At 53.2% G+C, this 16712-nt stretch overlaps 1 protein-coding gene across 4 annotated transcripts; it reads left to right on the top strand.

The window, feature by feature from the left end:
- The first annotated feature begins 14708 nt into the window (after window positions 1-14708).
- On the top strand, window positions 14709-16415 carry LOC136295431 (transcription cofactor HES-6-like). Of its 4 annotated transcripts, none has more exons than XM_066193940.1 (4): window positions 14768-14852; window positions 14927-15013; window positions 15089-15170; window positions 15343-16415. In XM_066193940.1, exons 1-4 carry the CDS (start codon window positions 14787-14789, stop codon window positions 15834-15836), a joined length of 729 nt encoding a protein of 242 aa, XP_066050037.1. In that variant the 5' UTR covers window positions 14768-14786; the 3' UTR covers window positions 15837-16415. The 4 variants fall into 4 exon arrangements, with proteins under 4 accessions (XP_066050035.1, XP_066050037.1, XP_066050038.1 ...); XM_066193941.1 differs by having other exon boundaries at window positions 15255-15779; XM_066193938.1 differs by having other exon boundaries at window positions 14709-14852; window positions 15089-15779.
- The last annotated feature ends 297 nt before the right edge of the window (window positions 16416-16712 follow it).

Genomic DNA, 16712 nt, shown 5'->3' with positions numbered 1-16712 from the left:
AGGTGACCAGTGAGCATTCACACAGCCTGGCTGTACAATTTGGGTCGGCTGGTATGTCTCTATCAGGCAGTGACCTTAGGGGCAGGCATCCCTGGAGGTTTTTCAACAGCAGAGGCGGGCCCTGGCACAACAACTCAGTCACCGGCTCGGATTTGGCACTGTGGTGAGATGGCAGCTGAGATACTACTGGGCAGGTGTGCACATCTGAAGCAGTGAACACAGGGAAGACACTCAGACCCTGCCCTTCCTGTGACAGACTGTGCATTGCCTGCATCTCTTAGGGCACTGATCCACCAAGAGCAGCACTACCTGCACTGGCATACCCCCAAAAGAGCTGCAAATCTGTCCCTGCTTTGCTGGAGTGAAGGCTGGGCAAGGCAGCAGGGAGCGCACGGGGTGCCTGAAGGCAGCCGGGAGCGAGTGTACACTCAAGCAGCTCAGCCAAAACAGATCAATAGGCACTAAAACGGGAGGGTCCCCATGGAGAGCCACGGGACACAGAAAGCTGCAGAAAGGAATGGAATGAGCGAGTGAGCAGCTTTCACCCAGATATGATCTGAATCAACCTGGAGCAGCCCCAGCCAGATGCACCATCTGCTCAGAGCATTCCACAAGGACATCACGGTCAACGGTGTCAGAACCAGCAGACAGATCAAGGGGTGTTAATGCAGAACATATCCCTGAGCCAGCTGGCAGGGAGAGATCATGGAAGACCTTCAAAAGGGCTGTAAGGACCATGCCTCCTTCTTGAGCCAGACTGGAATTTATCAGTGGCATCACATACGCAGAGGTGTGACTGCCACGAGAAAGCAATGGCTCTCCAGAGGGGAAAAAGTGACAGGACGGATGGACAGCAGCTGACAAGTCACCCAACAAAAGAGATGGCTGCTGTGAGGCAGAAGATGGGCCATCCCATTTCACTGCTCTAACAAAGCACTCAAGCTGTACAGAAGCCCTGGCAGAGGATATGGTTTCACAAGTACCATCGGTACACTTGCAAGCAGAAGGCCACTCAGTCGGATGATAAGGGTAGCAATGAATTCACATCACATTTCTGGAAGTTCACCTGCTTGGTGTGATCTCCAGGGAGTTCCCACAAGATGCAGGACATGGCCAGAACAAACACATGGCTCATGAATAGTCCATGATTCAGGGGTGTTGTCCTGCCTCTGGAAGGTACAGGTTACCTCTGCTTTTCTTTTCCTCTTGCCATCTCCTGCAACAACAGAAGCAGTTTCTGAGAGCTTGTGGGCCGACAGTGCAGCTCTCCTGGGCCTGTCACACAAAAGAGACCACTGTGCTGCAGTGCCACAGCAAGGAGAGCACACAGCACCAGCCAGCAGGGTCTGGCACTGCCCACTCCTCTGAGCCTCACCTCCCTGCACACTGCTGCCAGCACGGGTTTGGACCATCACTCCCTCAGGAAACGCCACACTCCGGTCACTCAGCTCTGCCCAGCACTGCTCCTCAGATGTCTGAGCTCCAGCAGGCAGAAGAGCATTAAATCCCTACTGTTCACAGTTCCAGCACACAGGGATGGAATACAGACAGGGGAGTCTTCTCGTGGCACCTCAGCTCCTCTGCGTGCTCCACGCACCGGGGTGCTTGTCTGAGGTAAAGGGGGAGACAGAGGGAGCTGTATGGCAAAGCCAGTTCCTGAAGGATTGGAAAAGCGGACAGGCATTAATGGGGAAGGTGAGAATTACTTCTCTTTTCTTCATGGGATGGGTATATCAGCAACAATATGGACAATGCCCGAAACAGGCAGCTCATGACATGTTTGCTGTATCTTAGGAGTTAGATGAGTCAGTGCAAGAAAAACAAACAAGCAAACAAACAAGCAAGGGCTGGAGGCCAACCAAGGGCTAATTAGCACTGCGCAGCATTTGCCAGAAGAGCCCCCTGCTGAGCTACAACTTCTGCTGGCAAAGGGAGCCCTCAGTCTGTCCAGACAAATCATGTCCCACAAGGGCTCCCAAGCAGCAGAGGGCCAGGAGGGCTCTCCTGGGGGTGCCCCTCTTGCTGCCCCCCAGGCCACCCTCCACAGCACCCTGCAGGGCCAGCAGCCCTGCCTTCCTCACTCCCCTAAGACTAGGCCATGTTGTGAAAACACTTAGGCTGGAGAGATGCAGTTTACTGGAGGACAAACCTCTTGAGGCACCCTGGATTTTAAGAAAGAAATGTGGGAATTTTACAGGTCTTCCTGGAAAAGTTGGAGCGTCATGAGCCGTCTGCAGAGCCAGGGGACAGCGAGGTGGCTCAGTGCCACTGAGTGCAGCCCTGCAGAAGGGCTCAGCTGCACAACATCTTCATGCTTGGCTGGTTCAGCTGATCTCATTCATGTACAGAAACAAGGCAGGCCCTGGGAACGCACTGTATTTACTGTGTTTGAAGTGCATTTAAAAAACCTGATGCCAACAGCATTAAAATTAAATAATTTGGCAGAGGGCCTATAAAAGAGACTGCGTTTCAAGACTTACCAAGACACGAAGACGGTTCATACAACTATGCTGACAGTAAAATGCTGAACTTAATTATGACTTCAGCAATGATGACATATTTGTGATGATTAAATTCAAGATCTGCAGATGACAAGACATGGATAAACTAACTGCTGAGTTCCCCGGACTCCCTTTTTTACTCTCTTCCCCTCCTCTCCCCTGAGGAAAAAATCCTGCCAGAAGCCTCAGTCAATCCTCTCCCTGTAATGTTCAACTTCTCCAGATAAATTTAACAAAGGAACAAGGAAGAAAAAAAACTATGAGGAAATGAAGTTCATGTAAATTCTGTCAACATGGGCATCTGGGCTGAAGTGAGAGGTCCTGCAAGGGGGGTTTTCCTTTTGCTGCGATGCAGAGCCACAAAGGATGGGCACAAAGGAGAGAGAATCCAACCACACAACACAAAGCCACAGGGGACCAAGCTTCACCACTCCCAGAGAAGCTCCCTAGGGGGCAAGTGCAGGAGGAGACTTTCTCTTGGAGCCTCACAGTACATCACCAAATATATTAAAGAGAGTTTCATGTCACCCCTCCTCTCTTTCACTGGCTACTTGTGTGGTACAGATGCTAAGGACAGTGTTGTTACTGCCCCAGGGTCTTCTGCACACACTGCACCTGTGCTGCTGTTGCCCAGAAAACCTTGCCTTGCTTCTATTCCAAAATCCTGAGTGGGTTCACACAAAATTCCAGCCACCTTGGCCTGCAAGAACAGGTCCCTCCCCTCACACCCACCTCCTGGTCAGGGGGCAAACGTGACTCCTTTCCACATCTATTGCCCTTCCTGGACCAATAATCTCCACATTGAGTTCATACTGCCCTGGGAAACTGGAGCAGAGCGCCTCCATCTAGACCAGGGTTTCTGTGTCAAACAAAAATCCCCAAGTACTTTGATGCAGAAATTCTTGAAAACTCTGACAGCATGCTGGCAGTCTTACCAGAGTGAACAGAGTGGCTGAAAAGCCTTTTGGAAGGGACCTGTGGGGGTCTCTAGTCCAAATCTCCTTGAAGCATGGCCATTGCCAACAGCAGGTCAGGGTGTCTGTAGCTTTATCTGCCTGAGCCTCAAGAACCTCACAGGAGGGAGTTCCCCTGACCTCTCCAGGCAGCCTGTCCCAGTGCTGCACCAGCCCTGTGGCAGGGAGGGTTTCCCAACACCTGATCTGAACCTTGCAAGCTGCAGTGTGTGACCCCCTTGGTTTGTGAGCTGTCACGGATGGGAAGGCAGAGCCTGACTCCACCGACTCTCTAACTGCACTGCCAGTGCAGTGTGGGATGCTGCCAGCTTCCCCTCAGCCTCCTCCCGACCAGACTAAACAAGCTCCCTTTCCCCAGGTCCTGATCACATTGGCAGTTCCCTACTGGACCCCTTCCTCCTACCCTCACCACCCTTCTAACCCTGGGGTCCCAGAACTGGACGTTCCTGCACAGACCCGGAGTCCGGCACTCAGCATTTTGGGAGCTGTGAAGCAGCTGGTGTTGGGCAGCCTGATGTGGATAAATTCCACCCAGCAGGACCATGGAAGAGGTGTTGCAGTGAGCTACTGAGCAGTTCAGGGCGAAAACGCGCCTTTCAATAACTTAAAATAATTGGCAGTAGTGAGCTGCTCGGTGTAAAACTCGTGTGTCTAGGGTGCCAGCCCTGCCCAGGCTGCTGCGCAGCAATGGCCATCAGCTACAAACCCTGAACGAAATTTTTCCTGCCCTCTCCAGGGACTCACACACCACCATGGGGCTCATCCTGCCTTGGGGGGCCTCAGGTAGTGCCTCTGCCTGGACAAGGAGCAGGAAACTCTGATTTGGAAGCTTTCAAGATCGCTTCCTCCTTCAGATGAATTCTGTGCAAATAACATTATTGACACAACAAAGAGGCACATCGCACTTGAGTAAATCATTCAGTTGCCCTCCCCACACGGGCCTGAACTCAAACATCATAAAGCCTTTTCCTGGGACCCAACACAAACAGAATAAAAGCAGCCTTGTAGCCAGGACACGAAACTAGAGTTCCCCTCTCTTAACCCCTAACCCACAGTCCACACTCCCCTTCCCTCTTGCTTTCACAATCCCAAGAGATGGATTTGTCTGGCCTAAAAGGAAAAATTGAAAGCAACTCTCCGGCTTGATGCCAGACAGGGCTTGCCAAGAGACCCCCAACAGCAAGAACAGCCCCAGTCCTGCTGGAAGCAGTGCTGCCCCTAGCCCTGTGCGTGCCCACCCTCACAAGATGGGTCTAGATCCAGGATGGATGAGCGCCTGGCTGAAACCTTAAATCAGCTCCAGGGGTTAGGAGGGTTCCATTCACACCCTCACAAGGTCTCCTGACAATTTCCAGATGGCTTCTTGCTAAGAATACGGACTTCCTAGACCTCCCTTTCAAGAGACTTAGCTCTCAGACACTATATTTAGATGGTTTGTGTTTAGGTTCCTTCTCAGAGCTCAACTCTTTCTCCTTGTAACTCTTCTCTTCTATGAAAAGCAATAAGAAATAAATGAATACAGAAAACCAAAAGAGTCATCATAATCTAGGAACTTTACCTAGAAGAGAAAACCCTAGAAAACCGGAAGGATTCTAAGAGAGATGAATGGGTCGGCATAGCTGCGGGGAGACGCGGAAGGAAACCACACGCTCCAGCACTTGCAGGACCTGCTAAACACAACTCATGAGAGCCGAGAGAAACTCACGACAGCTAATTGTGCCTGCACTTGGGGCTACATTTATCACCAGACAGTTTCCCCAAAAAGCACCGCACGCTTTTGGCAGCATAGAGAACGTTGAGGAATATGTGTGTGTCAGATGATTGAGGAAAAGCAGAAAAAAGGCAGGACTAGAACCTCTGTGCATCTGTCTGACCCAGCTCCAGAGCGTGCAGAGCTGTTTGGGAGAGATGGGAGGAAGAAAAGTCCAAAGGCATTTAGGATGCTGCAGGATGCTTCCAGGCAGAAACACCTTCAGAAGACCTCCGTGTGTCATCCCCTGCCCTCCTGGGCCGATTGCTCCTCGCCAAAGGGCAGGAGGGCAGGCAGTGGGGCAGGCATTCATCCCACACAATCAGCTGGGCTCTCCTCTCTCGGGGTTGGTTTTCTTTTCCCGAGATTCAGGTGGTGGTTCGAGTGGGCCTTTTTTCCCTCTGAAGGCCCCGAGCCAGATGCGAGAAAAAAGCGGAGTCTTCAAGGTCTTTTTCTCTTTGGTTTCTCGCGTTGTTTATTATTTTCTTGTCTTACAATTTTCTCTGTGCCCGGCTGAGATGTTCACAGCTGCTCGGACACAGGACGACTCCCCCCAGGATGGGAGGTCGCTGCCTTTTATACAGATAACTACGTGTATCTTATTTACAATTATGTGCCAATGCCTATTACCTATACTAAAGGGGTCAACTCTACTCTGACCCAATCTCCTTAAACTACTTTGTGCCACCGTCACCAGGAGATGGACGCCAGGGGAGAAGAAGGAAGAACTCAGGGCAACACCCTAAATCCTCCATCTTGTTCTCCATGCACCTACATACTAAGAATCCTAAAACTACAAAATTTTCCACCCTGTGACACACTACACTAGTGTCTGTCACATCTTTGTGACTTGTAATTCTTCTCTCAGTGTCAGAAGCTTTTTTGCATGGACTGAAGTCAAAGACAGTGTCTCTCTGGGCTCTGTGCCAGGGTCTCCAACCCCCCTGTACAGATTCCAGACCCCCCTGTACAGATCTCAAACCCTCTTGCTCGGGTCCCAGACCTCTCTGCCGAGGTCTGTGGCCTCCCAGGGTACCCCAAGGAATGCCCTGGACTCCAACGCTCCTCTGGCAGGGCCACACCAGGACCAGAGGCCCAGTCTCCTTGCTCCACAAGGAGCAGCATCAGCGTCTGTGGGGACTGTCCCAGAGGATGCTGTGAGCTGCAGATCTGTCGCAGCAGGAGCTCAGGGGGCCCTGCAGTGGCCCAGGCCAGCCCCGCCGCCCTGCCTGCCCGCCCGGGCTGGCTGCGTTTCAACCCTGGCAGGTAGGGGCTGGCAGCGCTGCCCTTGCTTTCCATAATGAGTGCCCAGGGGATCTGTTTATACTGACATCTAGGGTCAGGCCTGAGGGCTGACTCCACCCAGCTTAAGCCTGCCTCAGAGCTTGTGCCTGAAACCATCCGCTCCGTCCTTCCTGATCCTCCAGATGAGCTCTTCAAGGAATCCGTCCTGCTTCTCCCAGGCTCGTCTCTAATTACAGGTGTTAGAGACAGGAAGGGAGCTCTGCTTCAGACCAGGCAGCTGTGGGTTTGGTGCTGGAGCTGGAGCCCTCGTCTTGTAGGGGATGGGCTGATCCCAGACACTCAGCGCGGAGGTGGGGACCAACAAGTTGGTTTCTTCCCTGATCCTGAAGTCTGGCCAGAAAGCCTTGAAGAGCAAAGCTGAGGGAGGTGCCAGAGGAGATGGCCAGCAGGGCAGGAGCTGGAGGTGTCACAGGGGATGGCCAGCAGGGCAGGAGCTGGAGGTGACACAGGGCATGGCCAGCAGGGCAGGAGCTGGAGGTGACACAGGGCATGGCCAGCAGGGCAGGAGCTGGAGGTGACACAGGGCATGGCCAGCAGGGCAGGAGCTGGAGGTGACACAGGGCATGGTCAGCAGGGCAGGAGCTGGAGGTGACACAGGGGATGGCCAGCAGGGCAGGAGCTGGAGGTGACACAGGGCATGGCCAGCAGGGCAGGAGCTGGAGGTGACACAGGGGATGGCCAGCAGGGCAGGAGCTGGAGGTGACACAGGGGATGGCCAGCAGGGCAGGAGCTGGAGGTGACACAGGGCATGGCCAGCAGGGCAGGAGCTGGAGGTGACACAGGGCATGACCAGCAGGGCAGGAGCTGGAGGTGTCTCTAAGGGCAAGCTCCAGTGATCTCCCTTTATGGTCTGACACAATATTCCTAACACTTTGTACTCTGTACCCCTGTAGGCCAGGGGCATTTTATAGACCCCCTGGAGGAGCAAGAGCCACCTTCTGCATCTCCTCCAGCACGTGCCTCTTGTGACACTGAGGAAGCCACTGGTCACAGCCCCAGAGCTCTTGCTCCCCAACATCCAGCCGAGGGCACAGGTGTCAAACGGGCTTGCTGAGGGATCCAGGCAATTCAGCAGCTCTGGGGACGAACCGCCCCAGCTCTCACACAGCCCTGGCAGACCACACAGCACTCCTCTGAAAGGGCTGGAGGGAAGGGAGCAAAGAACAGCCCAGGCAGAGTTGCCCACATTTTCAGCTTGTATATTGTTTTCCTGACCTGCCCTCTAATTACAGTTTTAGGCAGTGTATCACTGGGATTTTGATTTGCCCCAGCAGTGTGCACCAGGCTTGAGTGGATCTAGTCCTACCACTCTGCTCAGAACCCCCTGCTTGTGCATGTGAGCAAACTTGGTGTTTGCTTTTCTATTAATTGCAAGGACACAGAAGCTATGGCTGTGCTAAGAAATTTTTACTGGAGTTTATAGAACATCGGGTAATCCCCAGAAGCCAATAAAATGGCTTCACCCCCAAAACTAGCCATTTCAGAGTCCAGTTAAACTGGATCCTGAATTCCTGGAGTAAACGAACCCCTTCCCAGCATGCCCCATTAAACCAGGTGTGCCGCAAGGATAGTGCTGCTCTTTCTTTCTCCAGATGTTGAAAAAAACCAAATCAAAATAAAGAACTTTTAATTCTCTATAAAAAAAAATAATATGGTTTAATATGAACTAGCATTTTTTTCTCTTTTAAGTCACCCTGCATAGCATAAATAGGAGCCTACCTGGTGTTCCTGACTTTCCATGATTCTACTGTTCTTTTCTGAGCGTTTTTTTGCTTCTGTGATTTGTGACTAGTCAGGTGAGCTGAATGCAGTGCCCTGTGCCTGCTGACATGGGCAGAATCATGGGAGCAGCCCTCATTTCTTAAAGATTTTGGTGTCACAACACCCTCACGCCAGCCCTCTGAAGATCTTTTCCATCAAGAGCTTCTTCTTCCTTCCCACAATAGCTGAGAGGTGAGTGGAAGTACTGAGCAGCCCCACGTGACCAAAAGCCAGCACATGGAAAACAGCAGGAAGACATTTGGCATTTTTCTGCAAACACCTGAGTCCCACTAAAAAAAGACAGGAAGAAAAATGATGATCCAAGCAGAGGAATTGTGTTCTCCTCTGCCAGCTGTAATCCTGCATGGTGAGACCTTGCAGAGTTCATGTTTCTCTGTGCTCAAGTGCCAGAGCAATTTCTTAGTCCAAGTATTCTAAAGCGTTGTGCTCCTCTTAAACTGTGCTAAGCTCCTCCAGAAAGGACAAATACATCTGCAGAGGAGGGAATGGCAGCACTCCCCTGCTCGTCCAAAGCTGCCTGCTCAGCTTCCTTCTCACAACCACCTATCACTGCCTTCCAGCACCCCTTTATCACGCCTTCTCACCAAAATGGATGCAAGGAGCTCTTGCAGAGGCTTAGGGGACTCAACCAAAAGCATAGTACACAGCAGACCAAGCCCTCAGGTTCCTTTTCCCACACCATTAAAAGGACCCTTGTTACAGAGTGTCACCTCCTTGAAGAAACACCAGCTTAGAGCTGGAGTATGGCACAGTAAGGACAAGGTCCACAAATATCTGTTGCTGTGGCCATGCCCCAGGTTGTTCATGGATACCTCCAGAAAACACGTCTGTCGAATCTGAGACCTCCCCTGCAGCTGGATCCAACCCAGTCTTTGTGCAAAACGCAAAACGGGGGTGCCAAGACTCTCGGTTGGTCTCTGCTTCTAAAATAGTTTGACTTAGAAAAAGACCAGTGTTTCTCAAAGTTGACCATGAAATATATTCTGTCATTGCTAAAAAGGATCTCACAGATTTCCCCTAGGGAACAGGACTTTTCCCTACCTACAGACATGCAATTTGTAACGTGAATGCAAACCTCTGAGGGTCAGTGAAAGGGGGCATTTTCCAGAGCATTTCACAAAACACACAGGAGCAAAGTTCAGAGCCTGATTATGTACACATTAATCTGATAAAAATAAAACCTGTGTCCTGTCGACAAACGTGGAGCATCACAGCCAGAGGTTCAGGCTGGGAGTTACCCTGGGCACACACTGTGTGTCAGAAGAAATGCTCTCTAAAGGGCACACACTTAAAAAGCTTTCAGCCCTAGTCAGGATTGTGTTTAACGGCTTCAGAGCCTTCTCTGTTGCAAATGTACTTTAATGAGGATGCCTGTAAGGCATTTAGGAAATAACAGAAATATCTTGCAGAGGAGGACTAGTGATACAAGCAGCCCTGTTACAAACATAGCATAAAGCCTACGATGAAGACAGCCCCATGATAAAGATAACTTTTAATTACCAAAAATATTAGAGAAATCAAATACAAGAGGCTTCCCTGGAAACACGATGGAACTGCTCCCTGAAGCACTACAGGCAGACTCTGTTTTTTTTCTCCAACTGAAAAAAACCTTCTGTAGTTGCTTCAGAGAATTATTCTCACCTCCCTGAAATACCTTCCACGAATGTAATGTGCCCGCCCAAGTGATGCTGTCTGTAACCTCAAAGGCACAGGATTCTGCCACAGTCACTGACAACAGAACACAGCTAAATGGCAGGAGCCGAAGCAGTTTGCAAAGCTTTATGAGTTTAGGCTTCTCTTTGTAGGAGCCCAACAGGCTGACAAGGTAAGAAATGTGGCCCAGAGGGTTTTGCTGGGGCAGTCCCCCAGTGCGCAGCAGCCATGCATCCCTCGCCCTCGGGGAGAGGCTCTGATCTCCTCTCAGCTCACTCAGCACAGCCTCTCACCATTTTTTCCATTTGAAAATCACCACCTCTGAAAGGGCAGAAAGTCGAAGTACCTGTGACAGAAGGCTGGGCCCATCTTCTGAGGCCAAGGGGACCCCCAGCTTCCACAGGCAGCAAAGGCAGTCTTGGGGCTCTTCTGTGAATGGACATAAGATCCTTTGGAATGCTACTCATTAGTGTTTTGGCTGGCATGAACTGTTCCTCTGTGCTCCAGCTGATGAACACTAGCACTGCTGCCAAGTCTGCTGATAAATAAATAAGGATAGGAAAAGCCTTATGGTTTTTGAAAAGGGCAGCAGGAACTCAGTGCTCGAGGCAGCAAACACAATTTGCAGTAACAAACAGACTGGAGCCCAAGAGCAGCTCAGTGGTGATATTCAATCCTATTTTCCTCTTAAACATCAGCTATTAACAAGCAGAGAAATCGATGGCACTGAAGGCAGCTAGGATCAAGCTGATGGGGATGCTGCAGACTTCTCCTAACAGCCTTCCTCATTTGCTTCATTTATCACCTACAGCCCCAGTTCTTCCAGCTCCAGCCTCTCTCCTCTCCTCCTCACCACTACAAGCAGGACTAATTTTCGTCAGTGACAAGGCAAGAGACTAATTACAGTACAAATTTCATTTGTGAAGGGACCCCAGGGAGAGGAGGAGGGGGAAGAAAGCTTTCTGCTTGCTCTGCCACCTAAACAGTTTGTATTTGTTAGTGTAGAAATAAGTCTGATGGCAGCTAACTGATGCCTGAGGAGCAGCTCACCCATTAACCTCACATCCACAGCTCACACCCACCAGCATTTATATGCACCATTAATATTTATAAGGATGACGTGTTTCTTTGACAGGAACTTGTGCCTCCAGCGACAACAGATGTTATACCATTTATGAAAGAAACTACTCAAGCATTTCCAATGGACCTTGTGCATGCTCATCATGTCTTTATCCTGTGCCCTGATTGTATTATCCACGCAGAGCCTGGGTCACCTCCTGACTCCAGTCCAAGAGCATGGATGGCAGCACATTTGCCTGTAGAGTACTCAAAAATGTTTTGAGTTTCATTATGCCTCTGTGAATGTTTTTCTGGGAGTCAGAGACCTTCCAAATGCACCTGCCAACTCAAACAGAAGTGTGTGAGGCCGTGACATGTCAAAAATGAGGATCTGCCACTTGCCTGGGCCTCCAAAACACATGGCACGTAGCTGAGGCTGCAGGATGGCCTCCCACAGTTGCCTTTGCCACTGTCACCACAGCTGCATTAGTGCTCATGCATCGTCTAGAAAGAACCAAAGCCTGTTTCACAGGCTGTGTTGTACTGCTCTACACACAGGCTTGCAGGAGAACACATGCGGCAAGACCCAGATGCCATTATCTCTGCTAAAACGACGCTGTTCCTTGGCTAAACTGCAATTTATAGCTTGTGCAGGAGCCTGTCTCTGGCAGGACAGAGCCCCCTGCTCTAGCAAAGGTTAAACTCCCACCCCTCATGCAGAAGGAAGCAGTGCCTGTACACCTGTCCCTGAGCAGGGAGCAGGATGGGCTTAATGTGGATAAAATACAGGTAAGTCCATGGGTTTAATAAAATCTTCAGGAAACCACCACGCATGGACAAGCACCGAGGTATTGGACAAGGTATCTAAGGAATGTTTTCTTTTACTAGATTGCAGTTGACATTTCCATTAAAATGAATGAGGTTACCATGATTCGCTTCACCTGATGCGATGGAACTTGTTTAAAGTAGCACAAAAATGTCACATTGTCCCTGTGGGCTAGAGGAGATAGCCTGCAGTGACTTCCTCCTCCAGAATGGCAGCTCTAGTGATGCCCTGATATTTATGGCACATACATTTTTAATGCCCAGCACAAACAGCTCCAGCATTTGTCAACTCACTTGACCTGCAGCTTCTCAAAGAAAATACAAAAAGACATGCTGCAGAACAAGAGCCAGCAATGTGTACAATGCCTTGCCATCAGCACCTGCCCAGTCAGAACAGAAACAGGATGTTATAGCCATGGCCAGCTCTCTCTGGCTGCTCTTAGCCAAGATTTGCTGCTGAAGTCTCCTCGTGCATCCAGAAGTGCTTACCTTGTGCCTTCAGCTCCTCCCTGCTCAAAAGCTCACATCGAGGCTTGTGGGCATGTGGGAGATCATTGCTGTTCAGCAGCCACCAGAGTTTCATCACCCAAGTCCTGACACATCCTGAACCTTGACTGGGGTGACTCCAGGAGCTCCTTCACTTCTCATTTCGCTGCATTAACAACGCAGCACCTCTAGCCCAAGTTAGCTCTGAAACACAACCGGTACAAACACCTGCAGTAAAGAGGCCTGGCAGGTTTGGGGACTGCACACGATTCACACCACTGCAAACCCCACTGTCTCAGTGGTGAATGCAGGAATATTTGTGTGGTTTGGTTTTACTCTAGCCGGCAACCAGGCTCACCCACTTCCCCCACCCCCATTCTAGGAAAAACTGAGCTTTCTCTGAAGAGAAAACAAGCTCACAAACACTTGAAGCTCACCTTTTACCAATGATTACATGCAGTGTGTGCTACTGCACATTTCCCAAATGTGTGTGTGCATTTGTGTGTTTTTATACACCTCTGATGACCTTAGGTGCCTAGTTTTGGTTCAGAATGAAGATGGTTTCTTCAAAATTGTGACACCCATTACTTTGTTGCAGTTTGTACACGTACAATGGTGGTTTTCCCCTGCCATTTAGGTAGGCTATGTGTGCATCAGCCAGGCACAGAATGGTCACAGGTGTCTCTCCTTGCGTAAATACAAAAACGCTGTGTACCTGGCCTGATCCACACAGCATTTCTGCTTAGCCAGCATTAATTATATCATCGGAAAGAATGAGCTGCTTTCCACATTGTGTTACACAGAGAATTTGGTGCATCAGAAGCTGAAGGACAGATTTAGACATCCAGCCCCCAGTACATCCCACTCTGCTCCTGCCTGGTGCAGGGAAACTTGTCACCACCTGAACAGACTCTCTGACAAAACCCGAGCACTGATGCTTTAACATAAAAGGAAAAAACACACCAGAAGCACCTTTCTGAAAATAACACCACCTGTCCATTGTGATACAAAACGAAGAGTGCCCCGAGCTTAGGTCTCCAGCTAGGCTATCCCACGTCCTGGCTTTACCCTGATGCACTCCGTGATGGCCTTGGGAAGGCAGCGCTGAACTTCTCCAGCCCAGCTTTCTCTCCTGTCACGCGTGGATTAGCACAGGGCAGGCACGGGGGTTTACACGCACTTCAAGGATGAAAAGCAGTGTTAAGCAACAGCGGGCCTGCCAAAGAGCGAGGCAGCCCGGCCTTTCCCGGAGCACGTGCCGGTGCTCGCTGGGCCACACGGGCCTCGCCAGGCACCCATCCACGTGCGGATCCATAAAAATTGATGCGACCCGGCGTCCCGCGGCTCCAGCTCACGCCAGACCTCTCCGCAAGGAAAACGTCAGCACCACCAAAACCAAAGGGCTTTCCGTGGTGAGGCAAACCGGGAGGAAGCTGGAGCAGGAGGGGAGCTATGCCGGACACGTCCAGGGAGGCGAGCGTGCGGCTCCGCACCGGCAGCGCCGATTGAAGCGGGGGACGCGTCTCCCGTTTTCTCGGGCGGTAAAAATATGACACGCATTAGTGAGGAGAATAAAAGCAGGGAAACAAAGGAGCGGGAGCGAACACCTGTTGCCTTCCTCCGGGACGAGCCCTAATGCTTTTATTTGCCTCAGTCTGCGGGGGAACTGCAGCTGCCAACTGTCATCAGCATCAAGTTACCCGCACAAAGCTGCCCGGCTCTTGCAGCCAGGGAGGCGGGCGGCTGCGGCGCCGGCACCGAGCGCTCCGGGCCCAGCTGCCCGTGGCCAGCGGGCAGGCGAGCAGCCCCCGGGCTGGGGATGCGCTGCACGGCCGCGGTGCCTCGCACAGCCCCGCGACACGGCCACAACGAGCGCGTCCTCCCGGTCTGGCACCCGCAGCCCGGCCCCAGAGCCGCCCCATCCGCTGGGATCGGGCCAGGACAAGACCGTCTCCGTGGCCGGCTGTGCCTGCTTAGCCCCGCGGCTCCCCGGTCACCGCTCAGACTGACTCTTTCGCGCCCAGGTCGGGGCTGACGCCCGGCTTTCTCCGCCGGCAGCTGGCCGGCCCCACTGCGCCCTCCTTTCCACGAACACCCCAGCCGCACACACGGGTATTCTGAGGTTCGGAGCCCGTGCCGGGCGCTGGGGTTTGGGGTTCACTGGGGGAGAGCTAGCCCAGCCGCCGCGGGCAGCCGCACGCTGCCGCCGGGGCCGCTCCCGGGGCCGGGCCGGGATCCGCGGCCGGGCCGGGCCCGCCCCGCCCCCCCGCGCCGGCGGCCCCGCCCCGCCGCAGACAAAGAGCGCGGCCGCTATTGGTCCGTTCGGCCAACGCTCGGCGCTGCCCGCGCGGCGCGGCCAATGGGCTCATTGACATGCAAATCGCGGGGTATAAAAAGGCGGCGCGGGGCGGGAGCGGCGCGGAGCGGAGGTGGCCGGGCACAGGCGCGGCCATGGCGCCGGGCAGGGACGGCCCGCCGCGGGGCGAGGGCTGCGCGGAGCCCCGCGTCGACCGGAGGGTGAGCGGCCGGGGGCGCGGCGGGCGGGGCGGGGCCGCGGCCGGGGTGGGCTGACGGCGCTGTTGTCCCCGCAGACGAAGAAGCCGCTGGTGGAGAAGAAGCGCCGGGCGCGCATCAATGAGAGCCTGCGGGAGCTGCGGCTGCTGCTGGCCGACAGCGAGGTGAGGCGGCGGCGAGGCGGGGCGGGGGCCGGCGGGGCCCGGGGCCGCGCTGACGGCCGCGGTGCCCCGGGTCAGTTTCAGGCGAAGCTGGAGAACGCGGAGGTGCTGGAGCGGACGGTGCGGCGGGTGCGGGCCGTGCTGGAGCGCCGCGCCCGCGGTGAGTGCCGGCCCGGGGGGCGGCGGGGGGCGCCCGGCCCGGCCCGCGCCTCACCCGCGCCCCTCTCTGTCCCCGGCGGCGCAGGGGGCGGGCGGCGGCTCCTCGAGGCCAGCGAGCGCTTCGCCGCCGGGTACATCCAGTGCATGCACGAGGTGCACACCTTCGTCTCCAGCTGCCCCGGCATTGACGCCACCACGGCCGCCGAGCTGCTCAACCACCTGCTGGAGTCCATGCCCCTCAGCGAGGGCGGCTGCCCGGACTCGATCACGGACGTTTTGGGGGAGCCCGCGCTCGGGCCCTGGCACGCCGGCGAGGCGCTGGCCCTGCCGGCCGGGGCCCGGCCCGGCCCGGCCCTGCCCGCCCCGGCGCTCTCGCCCTCCCCCAGCGAAGAGACCTGCTCCGACTCGGACGAGGCCGAGCCGGGCCAGACCTCCACGGACGGACTGGACGCGTCGCAGACGCAGGGCCTGCCCTCGGCCGGCTTGCCCAAATCCATGTGGAGACCCTGGTAACGGCGGAGAGGAGTCAGCGCAGAGCTCCCCACGGGGAGGGCAGGGTGCCCCCGCACACGCGTGTGTGTGGAGTGTGTCTGTCTGTGTGTGCGTGTGTGCGGCCGGCAGCGCTGTGACTGGGGGACGCGGGCACTCTGACGCTGTCACAGCCTGACAGCTTAACAGCCGACGCGTTAACATTTCATCCCTGCGTGTGTTCGTGTGCGGCATTTTGTAACTCTGGGGGTTGTTTTTACGAGAGGACGGGGGGGGGGGAGGAGGGAGTTGGTTTGTAGTAGCAAAGCTTTCTGGTGGAGACGCAGCAGTTATTTTATAACCCTATCTCTTTCTTCGTGGCCCTTAGCGACCCAAACACTGCTACCTTTTAAGAAAAAGCCTTTGTGCGTTTTAAATCACAGTAGTTAATTCCAGAAGAAGCTCGAGCTAAGTCTGCATGCGCGGTTTTAAGCGTTCTAGTGATAGCACAGACCCCTGAAAGGTGTCAGTGGGGGTAGCATCTGTACCTGGTAGCAGCCCAAAGTCTCACCTTTAGGGAAGGGAGAGGAAACTAGAAACGTGGTGGAATTAGACAAGCATTTAAAAAGATGGTGGTGGCAGGGTGCCTTTTAGAAATGAGTGTCTTTATGCACATTTTGCTTTTAGCACATTTGAGTTTATTGTGACTTTATGTATATTAGGGTGTCAAATGTTTTTTATTTTTAATCTTTAATAAAAAAACCCCCTGAATTCACAATGTGGCATATATTTTGTAATGTGATGCACTTCTAACCCGTTTAAGAACATTAACAACATAGCTCCCTCTTTTTGGCTCTTAACACCGGTATGTGTATATTATGGAAACAATGCTGCTAATTAAGGCTTAATTCTTGTACTAAGCGTTGTTAACTTAACTATTGGACTTCAAATACTTCTTTTGTTTAATTCTACTTGACACTTGAGTTTATTGCATGAGCAGGGGCATACTGGCTGAAGTTGGTCTTAGGCCACAGAGTTTGGGGCTGGTTGGTCTGGATGCCAGTCTCAAACCTAC

Source organism: Chamaea fasciata, unplaced genomic scaffold, assembly GCF_029207755.1.
Source record: "Chamaea fasciata isolate MVZ Bird 193981 ecotype frontalis unplaced genomic scaffold, bChaFas1.0.hap1 SCAF_11, whole genome shotgun sequence".
Classification (NCBI taxonomy): Eukaryota; Metazoa; Chordata; class Aves; order Passeriformes; family Sylviidae; genus Chamaea; species Chamaea fasciata.
The sequence above is the reverse complement of the archived record's forward strand: the minus strand, read 5'-3'. Positions and strand labels throughout refer to the sequence as shown.